The sequence below is a fragment of the Phaenicophaeus curvirostris genome, chromosome 1, assembly GCF_032191515.1.
Source record: "Phaenicophaeus curvirostris isolate KB17595 chromosome 1, BPBGC_Pcur_1.0, whole genome shotgun sequence".
NCBI classification, from domain to species: Eukaryota; Metazoa; Chordata; class Aves; order Cuculiformes; family Cuculidae; genus Phaenicophaeus; species Phaenicophaeus curvirostris.
The window spans coordinates 145,351,227-145,371,028 of record NC_091392.1 but is presented as its reverse complement, the minus strand read 5'-3'; the positions used below and the strand labels follow the sequence as shown (position 1 = coordinate 145,371,028).

At 38.2% G+C, this 19,802-nt stretch overlaps 1 protein-coding gene across 2 annotated transcripts in view; it reads left to right on the top strand.

The window, feature by feature from the left end:
- Nucleotides 1-10,768, top strand: part of EDAR (ectodysplasin A receptor) — a 63,498-nt gene extending 52,730 nt beyond the window's left edge. The window contains exons 6-12 of one of the 2 annotated variants that reach the window (XM_069877407.1): nt 2,555-2,641; nt 3,811-3,936; nt 4,023-4,097; nt 4,399-4,471; nt 5,372-5,531; nt 8,427-8,487; nt 9,746-10,768. In XM_069877407.1, coding sequence (XP_069733508.1) covers nt 2,555-2,641; nt 3,811-3,936; nt 4,023-4,097; nt 4,399-4,471; nt 5,372-5,531; nt 8,427-8,487; nt 9,746-10,065 — 902 coding nt within the window. In that variant the 3' untranslated portion in view covers nt 10,066-10,768. Of the gene's footprint in view, nt 1-2,554; nt 2,642-3,807; nt 3,937-4,022; nt 4,098-4,398; nt 4,472-5,371; nt 5,532-8,426; nt 8,488-9,745 lie in introns of both variants that reach the window. The other variant, XM_069877399.1, reaches the window with a different exon arrangement.
- Nucleotides 10,769-19,802: the final 9,034 nt, after the last annotated feature.

The following is a 19,802-nucleotide window of genomic DNA, read 5'->3' as shown; positions in this document are numbered from 1 at the left end:
TGGCCCCATTCCCATTCAAAGAATATTCTGCGTATAGGCTCTGGAACCAAAGTTGCTCAGTCTTCTGCACAGAGAGGCTCATGTATGTGTACACATGGCATGGGCAACATGCCATATCCTGACATCGGGATAGAGCTGAGTGAAGTGTGATGATGATGCTGAATGAAGAATGGATGATCTTCCTCCTTACTGTTCCAGTGCTACATGCTGCTGCATGACTTCCCACCTTGGAAGTCTCTACTTCCTTTCACAGACAGGTGCAAAACATGAGCTTAACAATACCAAATGATTGAAAGATTGATTAGGCAGAAAGAGTAAAATGGCCTTGTATATCAGATGAAGGGGAAGAGAGAGAGGAGAGTTTTGATAAAACTTGCTATGGAGGAGACGAGCTGGAGCTTGTTAGATAAACTCCACACAGACAAAGCAGAACGGCTCGCCTGCGTTAACTGAAAGGCAGTGTAAGAAAAGCTATTGTTGGCTTGTTGTAGCTTGCAAGGTCTGTACGGAATTGCTATTGGCTGTAATTGGATTTGCCAGGGGGACTGCTAGAATAGGCATAAGCCCGGTAGCTGTGGACATGAAGAAAAGCATCAGGATACCGTATTCACTAAATTTACTCTGTTGTTCAGTCATGATAAGTAAATGCAGCAGTTGAGACTAAGGATGATTCGCTTCAGTTTTGTGAAGAGCTGTTGAAAATTTAACATATTAGCTGTCAATAATCTCTTCTATGTGCAGATGACATCTTCATCTACTGATATGTAAATGGTCTGCTGATGTACTGCAGTTTCTGGAGCTCATAACTAATTCTTCCTAGAAGGAAGCGTGTTACAGAGAAGGGACCAGAGGCAAGACTTATGAAATCTGCCCATCATTTACACAGTGTGAAAAGCATATGAATTAACAAATTAATATGTTTAAAAATTTATGAAAACACTTCTTCAGTTGGGAGGAAAAAACTCTCCAATTATAACAAAAGGATTCATTTCCTTCCAACAAATGAGGTTTGAAAGAAGTTTTACCATTGTTAAAGAAAATTTCTTTTGAAGACATCTGCAACTCATACTTTGTGGCCACTTTAAGTGCACTTTTCTCATTCACTATGTGCAGCCATGTTTTATGTTAGATAGTATTTTTTTTTCTTTTTAGAAAACACTTCTCTGAATTTGAAGAACATATATATTGCTTTGTTCTTAAACATGGAATGTTTCTCAGACCATTCCAGACCATTTAATTTCCTGTGAAGTTTACCTGGTGGTTTTAATTTCTCAGAGCATTTCCTAGGTCAAAAGAATGGCATGGCTAGTTATCAGGTACTCAAGCTGCCAGACTAGGTGGTGGAGCTGCGTGCTGTGTGCATCTTGCCAGATGAATAGTACAGTCTTTCACTTTTAGGTCTGCTGAATTTAATTATCGCTGGACTTTTTCCATAGACAGCTACTACAAAGCAGGAAGGATTTCATACCCTCTCCAAGCCAGAAGATGTTTTTCAGTGTCTCTTGGTAGTAGCTGTTTGCTTTACCAGTCAAACAATGGTGTTAAAGTTTATTTGAGAATGAAGAGAAATTGTTTTCTCCCAACCCTAATGTTTTTATTCTGTTTTGAAATGCTATGCCAACACCATCCTGTATGAAAGCATTCCCAACAGCCTTATTCCTAATAATATGCAGTATTGACTGGTGTTGTCAAAATATGTTAATTTATGACTTGGTTTACTGCTTTGAAAACTTGGTGAATGATACCATCTGAAATATTAACTTTTAGACTTAACTGTAGAAGTTAGACATGGAAACCCCTGTTGGTTAGTCTCGCTCTTCTGCCCACATGACATGTTCCTTTAAGTTCTTAATTTCACTATTTCTGTGGATTTCTTCCCTCCTCAGAATATAGATTCAGACTAGCAGGGGGAATCATAAAAAAGGTGCTGCCCAGCTAGACTGCAGGAAATTCTAATACTCCCTTTTGTGATAGTACAGCTGCATGGAATAGAAAAGCATTCAACACTATTATTTTCCACCTTCCTAGTTTTCTTGTGGGTTCATAAGGGTCTGCATACCCTCATGAATTTCACAGTGATCGTGCTACTGAGGGATGTTTGTTAGAAGCACGAATTTGATGAGTCTAACAGTTGGGACTTGGGCTCTGTGGTTACAAATAATGATGTGGGGGTTGTAAACAGTTTGAGTCCTGGTTCAGGGTGGTGGAAAACTTTCTGCTACCCAGGATGGATCTGTAATATGGGAATCTATGCATAACAGTAGGCCCTGCCTGCGTCTGGGTTGTTCCAAGTTCATAACCATTCAGGAGCTTTGACATCTTCCATTCCCTCTAGATGTTATGCAGAAATGTAGTCCATAACACAATTTTCAATGTGCCTAAAATGCTTACGGGGATTAGTGAAATTTCAAAAAGCAACAAGTACATGAGTTCTTTGCTAATGAATTGGAAGTGCAATCAAGCTAAGTAAAGGCTCTGTTTATTTGGACCAAGATATTCATTTGACTGGACGAAGTCACCATTAAAGTTTAGTGCATTTCTGTTTATATTGCAGGTGCAGGGGCTACCTCTGGCATTTCAGCCATTTTCCCAAGTACCTCCGGCACAAGCACTTTCTCACCTTACCAGCACGCTCACAAAGGTAAGAATGCATTCACAGATTTAATTTAGCAGCTGTTTGTTTTGAAAACGGCATCAGCAGAGTGCAAGCAAGCTGAAAATATCTTTGGTGAATTTCATGGCCACTGTTTCTAGATTTCTAAAACTGCTATTAAAAATAATTCAGAATAATTTTTAATTTCTTGGTTAATCAACACTGCTAGTTTAGTCAGGTGGACTTATATTGGATTTGAACTGTACTCAGTAATGCCAGCGGTAAATTTAACTCATTATATGCAGACTTACAGAAATGGCACCATGGCTCTGCAAAGCTTAGCTTAGACTGATGAAAAAAATGTGATGCACGAAGATGGCCGGTCTCTTATTGAGCTAACAGAAGTCGTTCTCCAGCATGATTATTAAGTTTAAAAATAAAATGTGAACCTGACAAGACCCAACAGGAAAGATGGAGTTAATGAGGCACTGACAATGCTGATCTTCCCTGTATTTTCTGGAAATGTGATCATGAGGATCACTTTTTCAGAAAAATTAAATTTTTCAAGCATTTTAGCACATCTGTCATGTTATGCCTCCTTTTGTGGCTTTTTGATTCCAGTCTGCAGCATCCAAATTCTGCTTCTCAATACCTTTACATGTACCTTATTTTAAATTCACTTTTCAGCCATGCTGTGTTTTAAGTCTCTGTTAGAAAAACATCACTTCTTCTACAAGGGCATTGTGTTCTCTTTTACTGCAAAGGTTTTGAGGCAGACATAGTTATCAAGTCATTTTAGCTCTCACTCCAGCTGTTTGGCGGGGGGGGCTTCTTTCATTTGTTTGGGTTTTTTTTTCAATTCTGCTTCACAGAATAAAGTATTAGGGAAGATGCTAGTCTTGCTTACTTGTAGCTTCCTGTATTATTAGCAGATAATACCATATCCTACAGTTTTGTATCTGATGGATCGTGTCATCAAATATTTTTATGAACACTGTTAACTGGTTATTGCAGCATAAATGTCACAATTTTTAAAAAGCTTTTAATTAGTTTGCCTTTGAGATATAAAGCTAAGCTTTCAATGCTTAATAAGTACCAAGATTCAGATCAACTAAATGAGTATGCAGAATGTAAGTATAGAACAGACTGCAAACAGTTAACTGCTCTCTGGTCTGGAGTTGCCCCTTTATGAAAGTATTTTTTGTTTATTCCAGCAGATCTTTCAGGACAAGGACATCTGGCTACAGCTCTTATAATTGCAATGTCTACTATCTTCATAATGGCTATTGCCATTGTCCTCATCATCATGTTTTACATTGTGAAAACAAAACCTTCTGCTCAAGGTAATTGTTAAGCACATGAAATATAGCTGCAAATACTATATTTAGATAGCTTCCAAGGATAATTAGTCTTATTTTTTATATTCTAGCCTGTTGCAAGAGCCACTCAGTGAAAAATGTTGAAGCTCAGGCTAACACACAAGAAGAGAAGAAAGAAGTGCAAGGTATAAATTGCTTTAGTTTTGCTTTTTCTGTCCAGGACAACATCGGCATTTAATACACCTAATGCATTTCTTTTAATTACAGTTTCTCCTAAGAGTTGTATATAATCCATGTCAGTTTACTAAAGAATTGTATATAATAATATTTATACTTCCAGTATGTCACTTAGTCCTCTGATAGCAATTAAAAGGTATTAGGAGATTTACATTTGCAGTAAGGTTGCCAGCATAACCAACTCCTGAGACAAAACATGCGTTTGGAAACTCAATGCAAATTTAAATTTCTCTAATTGTTGATCTGCAGATAACGTTGTGATATTTTCTGAGAAAGAAGAGTTTGAAAAACTTACAGCAACTCCAGCTAAGGCTGTTAAAAGGTGGGTAAGAAATATATTTATTTCCAGTTTGAAGTGGGGGAGGGACGTGGTCACCATCTACCCTGGTGCAGAGGGCATGAAGAACAAAACACAAGTAATTAGTACCAAGATTTTCAAGCGTATCAGACCAAGGAATAACCTGTCAATGGGAAAGTTGCAGCTGTTAGAGTTTCTGGCAGAGTTAAGGTGACCACAGCCACTTTATCTCAAAACCTTACCTTGAGTACAAGGTGGTCTGAGTCACTTGGAGCTGCCCCTCTGCTTTCAGCCTTTTACAATGAGAAATGGGAATTAGATGGGCATGCTGGTAGTTTGCTGCAGCAGGACTTTTCCTTCTTCAGTTTCTAAGTGAGGATCACGGAACCTACCAAAGAGAAACCTGTCTCCACTCCACTCCCTGTGTGACCAGTTCATTGTCTCTTGGGGCTCCATTTCCCCTTTCAAGGGGGACCTGAGTGCTGCTCCTGCATATGTGCTCTTACTGAGGTTCCCCTTCACTTTTAGGCAGGAGGAATAAAAACAGCTGCTTCAGGCCTTTAGGAAACTCCTCGTCCATAGTGTTATCTAGGTGACATGATATAATAGTTTATCCTAATGTTGGGTCTGCCTGGCAGCCATACCTGGCAGAGTAACACAAATAAGGCGGGCTAAACACTGTCCTCAGAGGAAAATCCCTCTATAAAAGGATTCTTGCAAGCTGTGCATGACTGTGTACCTTGGTGGCTGTCGTACTTGTACCCTGTGCAGGTGAATGCAGTTACATTCACAGGATTTTAGAGGAAAGGCAGTTTAAAAAATAGAAGATATTTTATTCTTCTACTCTAGGATAGCAAAATAGGAGATGATTGGAGTCAACCCACAAGAGGCTTCACTAGGATAACCATATGGTTCATTTTACAGTGAAAATGATGCATCTTCTGAGAATGAACGACTTTTGAGTCGTAGTATGGATAGTGATGAAGAAGCAGCAGTTGACAAGCAAGGGACTCCAGAGAGATGCTTGTTATCTTTAGTACATTTGGCCAGAGATAAATCTTCTACAAGCAATAAATCAACTGGGGTAAGTCTATTTTGAGATCTTAAAATGGAGAGGATTTTTCTATGATTTGTGGGTTTGGGTTTTTTTTTAAGAAAACCATGTATGAGCTATCACTCCCAAAAATACATCATAGTGCAGACCAGACTAATTTACAAAAGCTTCTCCTGGCAAATTTATTATAGAATCTCTTTTGCATAGTGATATATATGTGTGTGTGTGTGTGTATATAATGATCATGGATGAATAAAACCAAATTTCCTACAAGTGTAATTGCTTTTTTAAGAAGTGTTATATTTTAAAGTCTAAAGAAAGAAATAACAAATCACAGCAACCCCCCCAGTATAGCTAACACTGATATAACTATTCCCAATCCGCATTTAATACAGAAAACCCAAGAGAGAAAAATAATGTAGCAGTATGGCTGGATTCATATGACAGCAGAACATCTAAGTACCTTGACCCTGTAGCATCGGTATTTCCACGGTGCAGACTTTTCAGTAATATCCGGTGTTGTGCCTGGGTTTTGTGTATGATTTTGAAAAAGAAACACATGCTTTCAAGGTCACTCCTGTGCTCCGAAGGACACTGCAAATCCACTGTTTGTTTTGCTGCGGAACGCGGTCGCTTCTTCCTGCTGAGCGTGCATTGCTAAGGGCATTTTATCTCACTTGGAGTATTTTAAGGCATAGTTAAGGCCATACACCACCCACAGAACTTCTCAGTTTATTAACATGAAACTATCTGCTTCGGTATTTTTTATGCTTTTACTATTTCAAAAATAATTTTTAAATGGCAACAGCTAGGACAAAACTACATCATTAACATCAAACAACATATACATCTTAAGAATAAAAAGATTTTGAAATACATCTTTTCAGGTTTAAATGTTTTAAATTGCTAGGACGGTTCATCTCAAACTTCCCAAAGTAGCTCCTTTTTTCAGCTGAGACCAGACACACAAAGTCTCAACACAAGAGAAATGTTTTTGTAATTGCACACAGTTATGGCCATCTGAAAATAACTTACCACTCCAATGCTCCCATTTTAAAATTCAGTTTTCTGAGGTCTTTCTAAATATATCAAACTTTATCACGTTGGTTATAAATTGCATAATATAAATGTGGTATGCATGAAATCAGAGCACTTAACAAGAAGTGGGTTACTTTCTAAAGACTGTATATACGCATATAGATACGTTCTCCTGAGTCATTTAGATAGTTAGCTTGTAAAAACACCTGAAGCATGAACTGTTTCTTCCAGGCTTCTGTTCTAACATACTTCTTATGGACTGAAGCCTGGTGACAAGGGTGAAGACAAACTTGTCAATGAAAGGACAGATTGCATCAAGATCCTCCACTCCTCCACACCTAAGATTTCACGATTAAAAGCCAGTTGCCAGAACAACTGGACAATGGTGAAGAAAGTTAGAGGCTTGCTCTTAGCCAAGTGTGCTCCGTCCTAGTTAAACCAAAAACCATTATGCAATGAACTAACTGTCACACAGAGGATGAACAGGCTCAACTTCACCTGTTTGCTTTCAGCATAAGCTTTACAAATTCCCCGTCTTCTGGCTCTGGCAAAATGTGCATTGTGCATAATTTTTCACGGGCATGGAATTATTTAACCTCCCTCCTTGCCCTAAAAATCAATGAGAGAATAATAAAAATGAACATCCAACAGTTTGCTTAGGAGTTTTAATAAATCCCATTAAAAGAAAAATTCCTGTTTACAAGGTTCTTAAACAGCTAATCCAAGCCTACAATATGCACAACCGATTAAGCACATGTAAATTATACCAAGAATATGTGAACAACGTTGCATTGCCCCGCGATACAACATGCTTGTACAGCATCCCTGCAAGTGAGAGAGGCTTTATTTGGGTGGAGCAGATACTTTGTGCTCTTCAGCTGCAAGTCTATTAATTCAAGTTGTTGATGTGCCTTGCCCTTTAGATCCCAAATAAAATGAGGAAAACCTTTCCACAAAACTAATTAGTGAAAGCAGAGCCTTTTTATGGCATGGTTTGCAGTGGAAAGTGGAGAATTTGTGTTGATAATGCTAGAGTCCTATCAAAAAGACAGCTTTTCAGAAAGCTCAGTCCTAATGAGAGCTGGCAGAGGGATGACAATCCTGGTCCCTGAGAACTCATGACATTTTGTCATTTGTTTTCACTCCATATTGGATCTGACGCCAAACCTCAAGAATATTTTTGCTAAATGAAACTATATCAGATTGTCTATTTTCAGCTTGGAAAATGTCAGGTTTTCTGTCCAAATTTCTTTCTTTTCAAAAATGACTAAAGCACCCTTGACCTCAGATTTTCCCTGTCCAAAGCTCCACTGATATAATTTTTTCTGTCTGTCTGTAAAATGCGTCAGATCCAACTAGGCACTATTCAAGGAAGAAAATATATTTAATTAGTAATGCACTAAGCAGTTCTATGTCAAATGACAGAAAGGAAGATCCCCTCCTCTACAGTCCTGTTAGGTTACTGGAAGAAGAAAATTTCAGCCTCATTTTAATTCCCTGTGGCCAGCCCTGTCCTGGGTTAGCTGGACATCCCTGCATTAATTGCCTGTGTGCATGGTATTGACTTTGTCTTCACTGTCAGGAGTTTGCTTCGGTCTCAAATAAAATATACAAACACTGGAGGAGAAAAGTACTTAATCTAAAGAAGTCTGGAAGATGGAAAGAAAGATCTCTAACAGTGGGAAGTGAAATCAGAAATAGGTTTATGCTTCATGGAATAATTGCTGTGCCCTTTTCTTTGAGTCTTCAAAAGAGACTTTTGAGGACATTATGCGATAGCCCCTAGCACCATGAAATTACAGTCTCCCACAGGTTTTCCACTGCTGTCTGCTAATTGTTTACTCCCATGACTGAAAAAAATAATGAAATAAAAATCTTCTCCTTTAGATTCAAAGTCGAAGGAAAAAGATACTTGACGTGTATGCTAATGTCTGTGACGTTGCAGAAGGTGAGTGTACAAAACTTGCATCTGTAGTTAACAACACAAAATCAGATCACAAGCATTTGCTACATAAAATAAGAAAGTCCTCCGCCTTCCTATGGGAATAAGAAGGTCCTAATCCAGAAGAGAAGCTGGGTAGGTGGATTTGTACTCACTTGCCAGGAAGCACCGTGGTGGCCTGATCCCAGAGCTGTCCAGGCTGGGTTGGGGCTGGAGCCACAGCTTCTCTCCCTGCAAGCACATGGACTTTCTTCCCATGGAGCCCAAGGAGGGTAGTGTTGAGGCCTGGTAGGACACACACAGAGACCAAGTTGCAGAGTACATGCTATCCCACTTCTTACAAAAAAAGCGGAGTTTCCAAGTTAATCAGCGGTTTAAGTGTTTTAACCCTCTTTACCACTTGACTTACCTGGACTGTTTTGACAGAAGAGACATGAATTAATTTCCCTGCAGAACAGAAGACACGACTGCATTTACTCCACACACACACTTTGTGTTCATGTGTGCACATGTACTTTTGAATTTTCTGTGGTTCAGGGAGCTCTAAGTTCCCACCAAATTACCGCTGTTGAGTGCGAAGCAGGAAAACTACAGAAGCAAAAAGACTGGATTTGGAAAAATGCTTTAGCTGATTCTCTCTCCTATTCTATGTCTGTGAGCGCATAGAAAAAACGCACAGGAAAAAATAACTTTTTCTTCACAGGATGACTGCTAAATCCTCCCTAGAGATTCAGTGATGGTAAAATCGAGTGCTTGCAGGGACATTTATGCTTGCAAGCATCTGGCATCATTACTTCCCCTCACTTCTCATATTCCTACAAGGGTAACTTTCAATTACAGAGATGTTACCGCAGCTGCTAGTGACAGACTCAGGGAAGGGTCAGAGCTGTCTCTCGAGCTTAAACTCTGTGCCTGACATGCAGAGGTGAATTAATGGAGCTGCTCCCTAGGGAAATGGTTGCAATATACTTTTTCTAATAGCTAATAAATTGTTGAAGGAAGGAGCAGTGCCACAGAAATTCATACAATCCATCTAATAATTCTTTCCCTGACAGGTTTCTACCCTAATTATTGTACTGTACTGTAACTAGGAGAATTAATTGAGTAATACAGAGCAATAACTTTGGAGCGAGAAATTGAGTATCACTTAAAGATCTTAGCTGTACTTATTTCTAACAGTGTATACTGTAGTACTTTAGTAAATGTCTTGAATAGTCAAGACCTGTGCACAGAGCCATCTGACAATATAAATCTCATTTTGCAGGTCTGAGCCCTACAGAGCTGCCGTTTGATTGCCTGGAGAAGACCAGCCGAATGCTCAGCTCGACCTACAACACAGAAAAAGCCATAGTGAAAACGTGGCGCCACCTCGCTGAGAGCTTTGGACTGAAGAGGGATGAGATAGGTGGTATGACAGATGGCATGCAGCTATTTGATCGCATCAGCACAGCAGGTTACAGCATTCCGGAACTGCTAACCAAACTGGTGCAAATTGAGCGGTTGGATGCTGTCGAATCCTTGTGTGCAGATATTTTGGAGTGGGCACAAGCAATGCCTGCTCCTGAACCAGCAGGGACATCCTGACCTGCCTGCCTGGGACCCACGTTTTCACATCACTTGCAACAACCATGATTCCAGCAAGCACCACGTCAAAGACTTTGGACAAATGACCATTTATGTTTCTTCTGCTTAATTGCTCCTGATAGCCAACGGGAAGCTCTTCTCTTTGTCTTCTAGAAAAAATGAAGTTACCTACCAAAACAAGAAGTTTGGTATGAAACATGTCATTAAACAAAATGATCATGTTAAACAGTTACTGGTAATATGTGGACAGAGAAACATCTGTTTTGCAGTCTGTGTATGAGTTTATGTGCAGGTACCTTTCTTGCCTGGCCTTCAAGAAAGCCTTTGAATTGCTCTCTGAAAATATTCCTTTTTCTTAGGCATTTGTTCAATGTTTTAAGAGCTACAGTCAAAAGCAGTACCACAGCTACAGTACCAATTAATACACATTAGGCACGTACATTTCTATTGGCTCTATCATGTTTAGTATGTAATCAGCTTCATTTTCTATAGTTACTTTGGGTATGTTGAATCTAGAAGTATGTGCTTAGGTCTATATACACAGTCCTCAGATTAACTACACTATATGAAAAAGAGCCAGCATAATTTACAGATCAAAGCACTTCAAAACGCTGTACATAATGCATGTAAATGCACCCTTGGTCCGTACTGACATTTCAGAAACCGTAAATTCAAACTGCTGGCTTGCAGAGGACAAGCTTGTTAGCAAGTGGGTAGCAAAAGGTGACAGTCACTCTTTGTAAATTGACAAAAATGAAGCAAAAAAACATCCAGCTTGTCCATTACCATGGAAAAAAACGCATTTTTCCACATCACTATATCAAGTTATATTCCAGGCAGAGGAATTTCAGACTACAGAGGTGTACATATGGCACTAAGGGCAAAAAGAGCAGATTCCTTTAGAGCCACTTGAAGTGTTTTTTAAATGCTATTCTCTTGTAAATGTAGACCACGAACACAGATCCACGGGTGAAAACCAGCTCCTCTGGAAAGTAAAGCATTATTGTGAGTTTGTGTACAACAAAACCTGACCTTATTCTTTTTACCTAATCTCTGATTTTCACAGTTAAAAGTTCTCTAAAACTTGTTCAGACCAGAAATCAGTAGCTGTTACCAAACCTATTTGCTTAATTTATAGCTAAAATAAGTGATGACAGATTTCAACAAGTACAACCACTAAATTAAGAGATGTGTCAGTTAGAAAGCAAACTTTTTAAATCTGAAAATGCATGACTGAACAAAATGCTATAAAAAATATTAGCTATAACCCTGAAGTTAACAACCAGTATTCCATCACTTAGTAACGAGATCTTATCTATGGTAGTATCTTAATTGTGCAGAAAATACAATACCACCTTTTAACATCTACATTTACTATTTTTTCAGTACATAACTTGTATAGCTGAGGAAGTACCTACTGCAGCATAAAACCTAAACCTATCCTCCTCATTATTCTTCTTCCACCATTTCTTCCATGTCTTAACTCTTCATTAATTTGCATACGCCAAAGTTGATGAGAATTTTTACTTTCCTTTAAGTGGAAGCATCAAGCTGCTTTTATTTGAACGTTTAGCTACATAATCAATGTTTACTTTAGAGGTGCAATTCTTACTGTCTTGAAATCAATGACAAATTAATGCAGATTTCGACAGGCTTCAATAAGATTTCTAGATTTCCTGACAACTTGGCAATCTTCAACAAGATTTTAAAGACCCTGAATTTACAGTTTAGGACGAGTGCTACTAAAATGAAAAAAAAAGGGAAAGCGAAAAAAAAAAAAGGGAAAGCAAAAAAAAAAGGGAATATTCTACCTTTTCTTGTGCCAGTGTGTAACTACAGTGTTATTCAGTAGACAGTCTCCTGTATTTTGTTTCATGTAATAGTACACACCATTTATTTGTGAAAAGCAGATACAGAGTCCTCGGTTTTTCATGTCTTTTTTGGGCCTTGAAAAGTTAGAGTCTTGAAAGTAATGGTGCCAATGTGAACACAGACTATTTAACATAATTTTATTTAGTATACAATATTTTTATTGTTACACAAAAGATGTACAGGAATTAAGAAAAAAAACAACCTCCTGTAGATCTTGCCAAAATTTACTTTCTAATAATTTTGTTTAATGCTGTATATATAACTTATTATATTGTAAAATATGAACATAAAATATGCTAATAAAAGAAAGAGGTCAAACACTTGTATTAGTCGTCTATTTGATTTAATCATATAGTACCTAATATATCTGTAATAATATGAGTTAGCCAGGGATTAGCAGGCACATTCCTGTGGTATGGGAGTGTCTAGGTAACCTACATGAAAGAATTTTTGCATTCCTGTAGAATACTGCTTCTTCTGCATCACACTTCGGAAACTTCTGTAGCAGAAACCATTCTTCCTCTGTCAATATAGTTTTTTATTCAATATTTCACCCTGTAGGTACTATGAAAATGCCAAACTCCTAACAACTCCTTGGATAAATTGTTTGTAAGATGTTAAAAATATACTGAGAGCCAGTACAGACTATGAGACTGATGAGTAATCTCACAGTGGCAATACTGTCTCATTAACATGTTTTCATTTTGTGTTCCTAAATTAGCAGTACTTCACCACATTATCAGAGATCTTAACTGGAAGCCTTTACTACATGACACGATAATTATGTCCATCCACTCTTAGGCTGCACTGGTTGGACTGACAGGGGAACCACTAGCTTCCACAAAAAAGCAGAGCAATAAGTTGCTTTTCTCCCAGACACTGGTGACTAAGTGAAGACTTCTGAAGTATTTCATACAGATCAAACATTTTCTAAATGGAAGAAAAAATGTCCCACTTTAAAAACAGTTTGGGATTTTGTTTATTCAGATTCATTTGTTGGTTTCAGTGCGATGAATGACTTTTATTCCATCATCAATTAAAGGTTCCAGAAACTGCAACAAAAAGCATTGAGTTTGGCAGCTAGTTGGGAGAATCTGATGTTCTGAGTTTCACTTTGCTGTCTTTTTACTTTCTGCTCTATATGTGCAGGAGTTAACATGGTGTGCAGCACACGCCAACAGGCATTGCTGCATCTGAACATGTTGCTGTCTGAAAGGCTTGAGCATTCCTGTTTTAATGTGGTTGCAGACAGCCACCCAAAGGAGACGCTTTGGTTTATTAGGCTTAACTTGACAAACCACAAACCTAGATCTGTGTCAAATACCCATGTCCTTCTGCTGTGCAAAATAATGAAACAAAACACAGAAATATAAAAAGCAAACCACCTAAGAACTTCTGTGGGACGTCATCTTTGTTTCGATTTTCCTTCTTTCTTTTTCAGTATTTCCTTCCTTCTTTTTTTTCAATTTTTCACTTATGTGCAGCACTTCCAGCACTCTGGGATGTACCTGTACAAATGCAGGTGTCTGCAGTGAGATTCATCTTGCACTAAAGCAGATTAAATAATCAAGATGCACTAGAATAACCAAGATGGGTTTCATACTCAAACTAGAGGTTGTAGTGTCTCTAGACTATAACGAGCACCTGAGTGATGAGCTATGATGTAAATTTTTATTCTACTGTTGTCAAAGGCTAGATGAGTTTAATCTTGCCAAGCAGCCGATTAATTTCAGGCATGTGAATTGTATTTCAGCTCAGTAACGTCTCGGAAATACCTGCAGCCAGCAATGTGAAGCTATTATGTTAATTAATGTTCTGTTTGGGGGAATTATTAGATTAGATGAATGCGTAAGGTGCACTTCAGGTTAATTTTTCTGAAATTGTGTAATAATGGTCTTGGTATTTACAGAAAATTTGGCTCATATAGGGCCAGAGTAAAGTTATGATTGATTCTGCTCTCCTAAATATGATAAGGAATTTGCAACAAGAAGTTAAACAGAAGTTTCTGAATTTTTGTGCAAGAATATTAAAGATTTTAAACGGTTGCAGTATCTTTACCTCAAATGTAAGCACATTTCTTATCTCACAATCTTAAACTAATCTCACTTCAATTATCCCGACTCTGAAGAAAACACAATGACCCATGATCAGCAGCTGATCAACCACAGGCTGTCATCTTCAGAGCAGTATCTGTTCTGCTTTTGGTGTGAAGAAGCCAATACATATTTTTGCTTTTAGAAAAGAGCTTTTTTCCTGCTCCTGACAGCTCTTCTCCAGGAAACACTCGTTATTTTGGTCTGAGTTTTTTAACTTAATGCTGAAAGACCAGATGAAAGGAGGAAAAAATGGCTACTTAAGGTAGTGTATGTGCTCAGGTACACTGATTTTAGTCTGACTAACCCATAAAATGTCTTTACACAGCTACAGATCCATTTTGACCATCCCTGGAATCTTGCTGTCTTAGTCATTGCAATGAATGCCACGTGTTCCAGGTGTTTCCTAGCAGTTAAAAAAAATAATTAAAAAAAAATTTAAAAACCAAAACCACAGTTACATTATAATATTCTGTTCCTTTAAAAGGCTGCCTTTTCAAAGCAGAGTGGAAAGACTGTTTTGACCTTGTCCTGATTGCCACAAACAGTTTCAGACCTTTTCTCTGGACAGAGGAAACATTATACTTTCCTTCAGAGCAAAGGAGCACGCCAGCAGCAAGAGGTGTTTCAAGAAGGCAGGGTGGGAAAGGCTGAGAGGCAAAGTGAGAGAGCAGAGCCTCTGTGGCACAGCAGGGAATGGGAGACCACTAGTAAGGGCAGGGGCAGGTGCAGGACAAGGCCTCAAACAGCTGTGACATAAATTAGATTAATGTTTCTGGGAGTTAGAGGAGACACACAGAATTTGCTGCAAAAAGCAAGATATTAGAGTTGGAATACAAGGTAAGACCCTAAAGGCCTCTAAAGAAATGAGCTGGTGAGGGAGAGTATTACTGACAAGACCTTTTACTTCATTTCTGATGTCCTTTGGTGGGTATTTTTTCCTTAAAATATGGTTGTTCTTTGTACTCTAATAAAACCCAGGAAAAAAACCCTTTAAGTCCTTGTGCTTACTTAAAATAAAAGACTGAAGAGATTGACTCAAAGCTCTGGTCAACCAAGACTTTGCTGCAAGGACTCCTACATCCACTGTAGGACACCGTAAAAGTAATGGCAGGGCTTTCTTCTTTTGTTTTATACCAGCAGTCCCTACTAGATAGAGCACTTACCTATGTGTCTGGAGATAAACCTATTCCAAACTCCAGCACTCGCCCATGACTGTGGAAAGTTCCTGCCAGGCAAGATCACTACTTTGCAAGACCTTTCCCACCTAATCCCAGCTTCCTAGTCAGATCATTATCATCCCAGTTTTTTCTTAAAGGGACTTGCAGGATTTTGCAGACTCTCTCTATTCTTAATCTTGTAGTCAGGAACTGCCTCCTGCATAGTGTTTGATATCTGATGGTCCTGGTCAGATGCCATTAATAACCAACAGAGGTAAGGTGGGCTGAAAAGGATTTATGTGCTGCAGCATAAAGCAAAAACAGCTGACTGCCTCCATAATCTATAATTTGGGATCATTAATCCATTACCCATGAACAAAAACATAATGTGTTTAAATGCTCAGCAGCAGGGTTGGAGGATGAGCTGAAAAGATATGTCAGTTTAATTTCTCCCCATTGAACTCAAAGCCTCACACAGTTTAGAACTTCTGCTTTGTTATGAGAAGGGTATATTTAAGGAGATGGGGAAAAAAAACCTCTTACATTTGCAGGTGAAAATCATGACCCAGAGGTACACGAGTGACTCCTGCATGCAGCAAGCAACCTCTGTACTCCTCTGTGATAATGAAAAGCAGAGAGAGCTCATGCCTTTACTATGTATTGGATAGGCTTCCTAATACATATTCTAATAAGCATATTAATATAAACAGGGTAAGAATGTACTGCACGTCTATATCTAGGTCTAGGCACATAATAAGGCATATATATTCTATTTCCCCCCCACTCAAATAAGCTCTTTTGATTATTTATTTTGATATAATTTATAATGCTTGTTACCTCGGGCATTAATTTATCACTATCGACAACTCTTCAAGGACAGGAAAGCGTTGACTGCTTTTCAGCAGCATCCTGCAAAACTAGGCTGTCTGAATACTTACATTCTGCAAGTGTGATAAGAAGCCTTTGCACGCTCTGCTGCAGAAGTTGCCAGTGATGAGCTGCTATACAGGTCACACACAGGCATCTTGTCTGTCCATCACCTTTTTTAAAAAGAAAGAGAGAGAATTAATTTTTTTCATAGCTGCTGAGAGGCTGCTTTAACTACAAGCTTGTGATAGGATCCAAGTTAGTATTACAAGAAAGTTTAGGAATACACAATGATTTTCCAATTTCTACCACACAGAAATAAATGAAAAATCTGAAGAAGATAACACTGAAGACTAATTAGTAGCAAGACAACTGAAACAGGAAGGAAGCAAAGTTAGACATCTGTTTCTGGAATTTGGCCTTGGTGTGCAAGACTGGTGTGAAAAAATAATAGTCACATTTCAGCGTGGAGGAGGACAAACCAGGAAGGAGGACATCAACGCTGCATTTTGGGAAGGACTGTGGAACACAGAAATTCTGTTTATTTGCATTTCTTATATAAATAGCTCTTGAATCCTCATATTAGAATACGATTTCTTCTGAAGGGCAAAAACCAGTCTGGCAACACTAGTTCCCTCCAATCTTCTTCAAAGGCATAGTTCTTTTCCAAACTGCTGATGTGTGGGTGGAATATTATGCTTCTGTTGGAACTCTTGTACCACGATACTTATTCTTTCCCATAAGCGAGATATAGATTTTTTTTTTTTATTTCTTTTCCTCACAACATAACATTCTAAATGAGGATGTCATTTTATGGAGCTGAAGATGACCCTGAAGTAAACTTATTAATAGGAATGTTATCCTATGTTGAGCTTTCACACCCACTGTTCTTAGCAGTATCCCAGCCACTGAGTTTACGGTTCTTGCTTGTGAATGTCTATCAGAGCAATTTACTTACCATTAAGTTGCAGCGATCAGAGAGAAGTGGTATATTCAGGGAAATTTTCCTTGGGAACTAAATATCCTTCAGAAATGAGCATAAAGAGAAATGGTTTGGGAAAAAAAAATATATATATGGCTTCTCAGATCTGTTTTTCTGAAGTAATTCAGTGTGAGATCAGAATGTCTTCTGAGCTATGTCTCGCTAAACCTCAGCTCAGGACTATTCACTCAAAAAAGTAGCTACAAGCAAATAAACAATAAGTGGTTTTGTTTGAAGTTATATCATCTATTAGCAATCAGCTAGTCATAAATATACAAGATACTCACTTTCAAAATTATGTAAAAAACAGAAGTCTAAGAAACAGGAATGTTCCTAACCGTGGTCAGAAGATGGCATTAAAGGCTTTAATTAGCCAAAACCACATTTATTTTCGACAGTGGATAGTGCTGGTTTTGACAGGGCACACTGCAGTTGTCAGTATAACACAAAAGGATGCTTTGCTCATCACAGTATTTCTCAGGGGAGTGACAAAGTTAGGATCACAACACTGCACAGCACTATTACTTTTAAAACAATTTTTATGAATTTAGGAATACATAAGCATTACATCATCAGGAGGAGCAGAAGGGGTTACTGCTTTGCCACCTCAGTTCCTCCAACCATCTAGAAAGTGGAAGAAGATTACCAAATTTTTTCACAGATCCAAATTTCAGAGTTTCTGGACTAAGTTTAAATGTGTTATCCTGAAGATAAACATTTTCTATCAGACTATCAATCCCTCAAGCTGTATAAGTTTTAGGTGAAAAATTCAGCGTATAATTAAAGGATCCAGTGTCATAGCTCTGAATTATGAGCTCTACTTACAACTTCGTTTAAATCCGGTCTGGTAAGTTAAATGATATATTTTAGACATTGATGCTGATTGGGAACAAAATTCTTCAAAAATACGTTGCCTTCAGCATACTTTCACCTTTCATGTTAATTTACCTATCTGGTAGAAGAAACATTACTCCATAATACATTAAATTCAGTTATATAACAATAAAAATGATGCAAGCCACTTGTATTGAGAACTGGAAGATTACTGTGAAATCCCACTTTAAGAGACAGACCTTTTATCAGCTAGTGAAAGTCACATATATGAAGAAACAGAACACAACTGTGCAGGCTGGATGTTAGTCTACTTTAGTCAAATCTGCAAAGAAAATTCTGCAAACACAACTGCCCCCTGACTGCAGAATGATCTTTCTTCCATATTTAAGAAATCTAGGGCAGATTGGGTCTGAAACATTGCCTGCCCGTTTGTTGACTTTGATAAAAAGCAAGGGCATTTACAATTCTACAACAGATGAGTTGGTAAAAAGAAATAAATTATTTGGTAGTCTTTTCTGGGATTAAAATTATCCTAACATAAACAGGTGCTAAATTCTTGTTGAGCTTTCCAATGAGAGCTCTCAGCTGTTCCAACAACCAGCAACATTAAATTGTGGGTGAATTCTTTATCTTCCTTTAAAGTGACAGGTTGTGACTACCAGAAGCTTTCTTCATTTCATGCCAGTGCTGGTAGTTAATTGCTTCTGGAGACCTAAGGCAAGCAGGACATGGCAGAGTGTAGCTAATTTGAAGTTACATGTTCTGACTGATCATCTGGCTGCTGCCAGAAGGTGTGGGAGTCCCTGTCCTTCTTTTATGTGCAAGTACTTGTAAGGTCTCTCTCTTCTCCTCAAATTCCCTCCAAAGAAATGGTGGAAAATTAATATTCTCTTGCCTGCTGTCAAATCTGGCCAAAGGCAGCTGGCGTATTCAAAATAGCATATCCCTTTTCAGGAATGCAGACAGACAGTGATCACATAAACCACATTTTCTTAGGGAATCAAGAACTGCAGGAAATTGCTGGAGTTACAGTTACCTTTTTCAAATCTCTCTTCTTGTAGATGGTCTTCTGAGAGAAGGATAAAATAGTAGAAATTCATATTAATATTACAGGACATAAATGCTACATAAGCAGAAACCCTTACAGAATTCTAGACTCCATCTGAGAAAGCAAGACTATTTAATAAAGAGATTCCCAAAGTGTGGCCATCCGGACAGAAATCTATCCTTCCCAAACCAAGCCAAATCCACAAAGAAAGCAAGGAATCCAACCAACTTCCTCTGTTTCCCTTCCCCATAGAGACTGCCAGCGTCACTCAGGGGAAGGATAACAGGGTGGGGATATTTCAGCAAGGCCACAACAAGCAGGTGAGTATAAAATTTAAGAAACCAAAAATTTAGAAGCAGAAATATAGAAATAACAGCAAATTTGGTACAATGTTTGTCCTGGTACCTACTTCTGTCTGGTAATGACAAAGGCAAACTAGGTTCCCTATGATTCTCACGTAGACTCCGTTATTAGTTAGCTTAATTACTCTAGGTTATCAACTACAAATTGAAACAGAACAGATCTAAAAATCTCCATTCCAGTTTATTATTTGACCATTTTAGTTCAATTCTTTGGTAGACTAACATTCTACTTCCCTTGAAGTCTCTGATCCTGAAATCATATTGCTGTGAGAAAGACAATCTTTTCACTTGTATTTATAGTCCACATGTCCCATAAACCCATGTATGTTTAAATATGCAATGCAATACAAACTGAAAACTTAATGGCAAATAAAACCAATTCCCAATTTATCGTTGTTTTACCTTCCTAGATGTTACAAGGCTTAACTCATAAGTAATTCTGCGCTAACATGATTGATTAGTAATAAATTTTGGGGGAAAAAATGGTATGTTTTATACTCTTTAAAGATCTTTACTGGA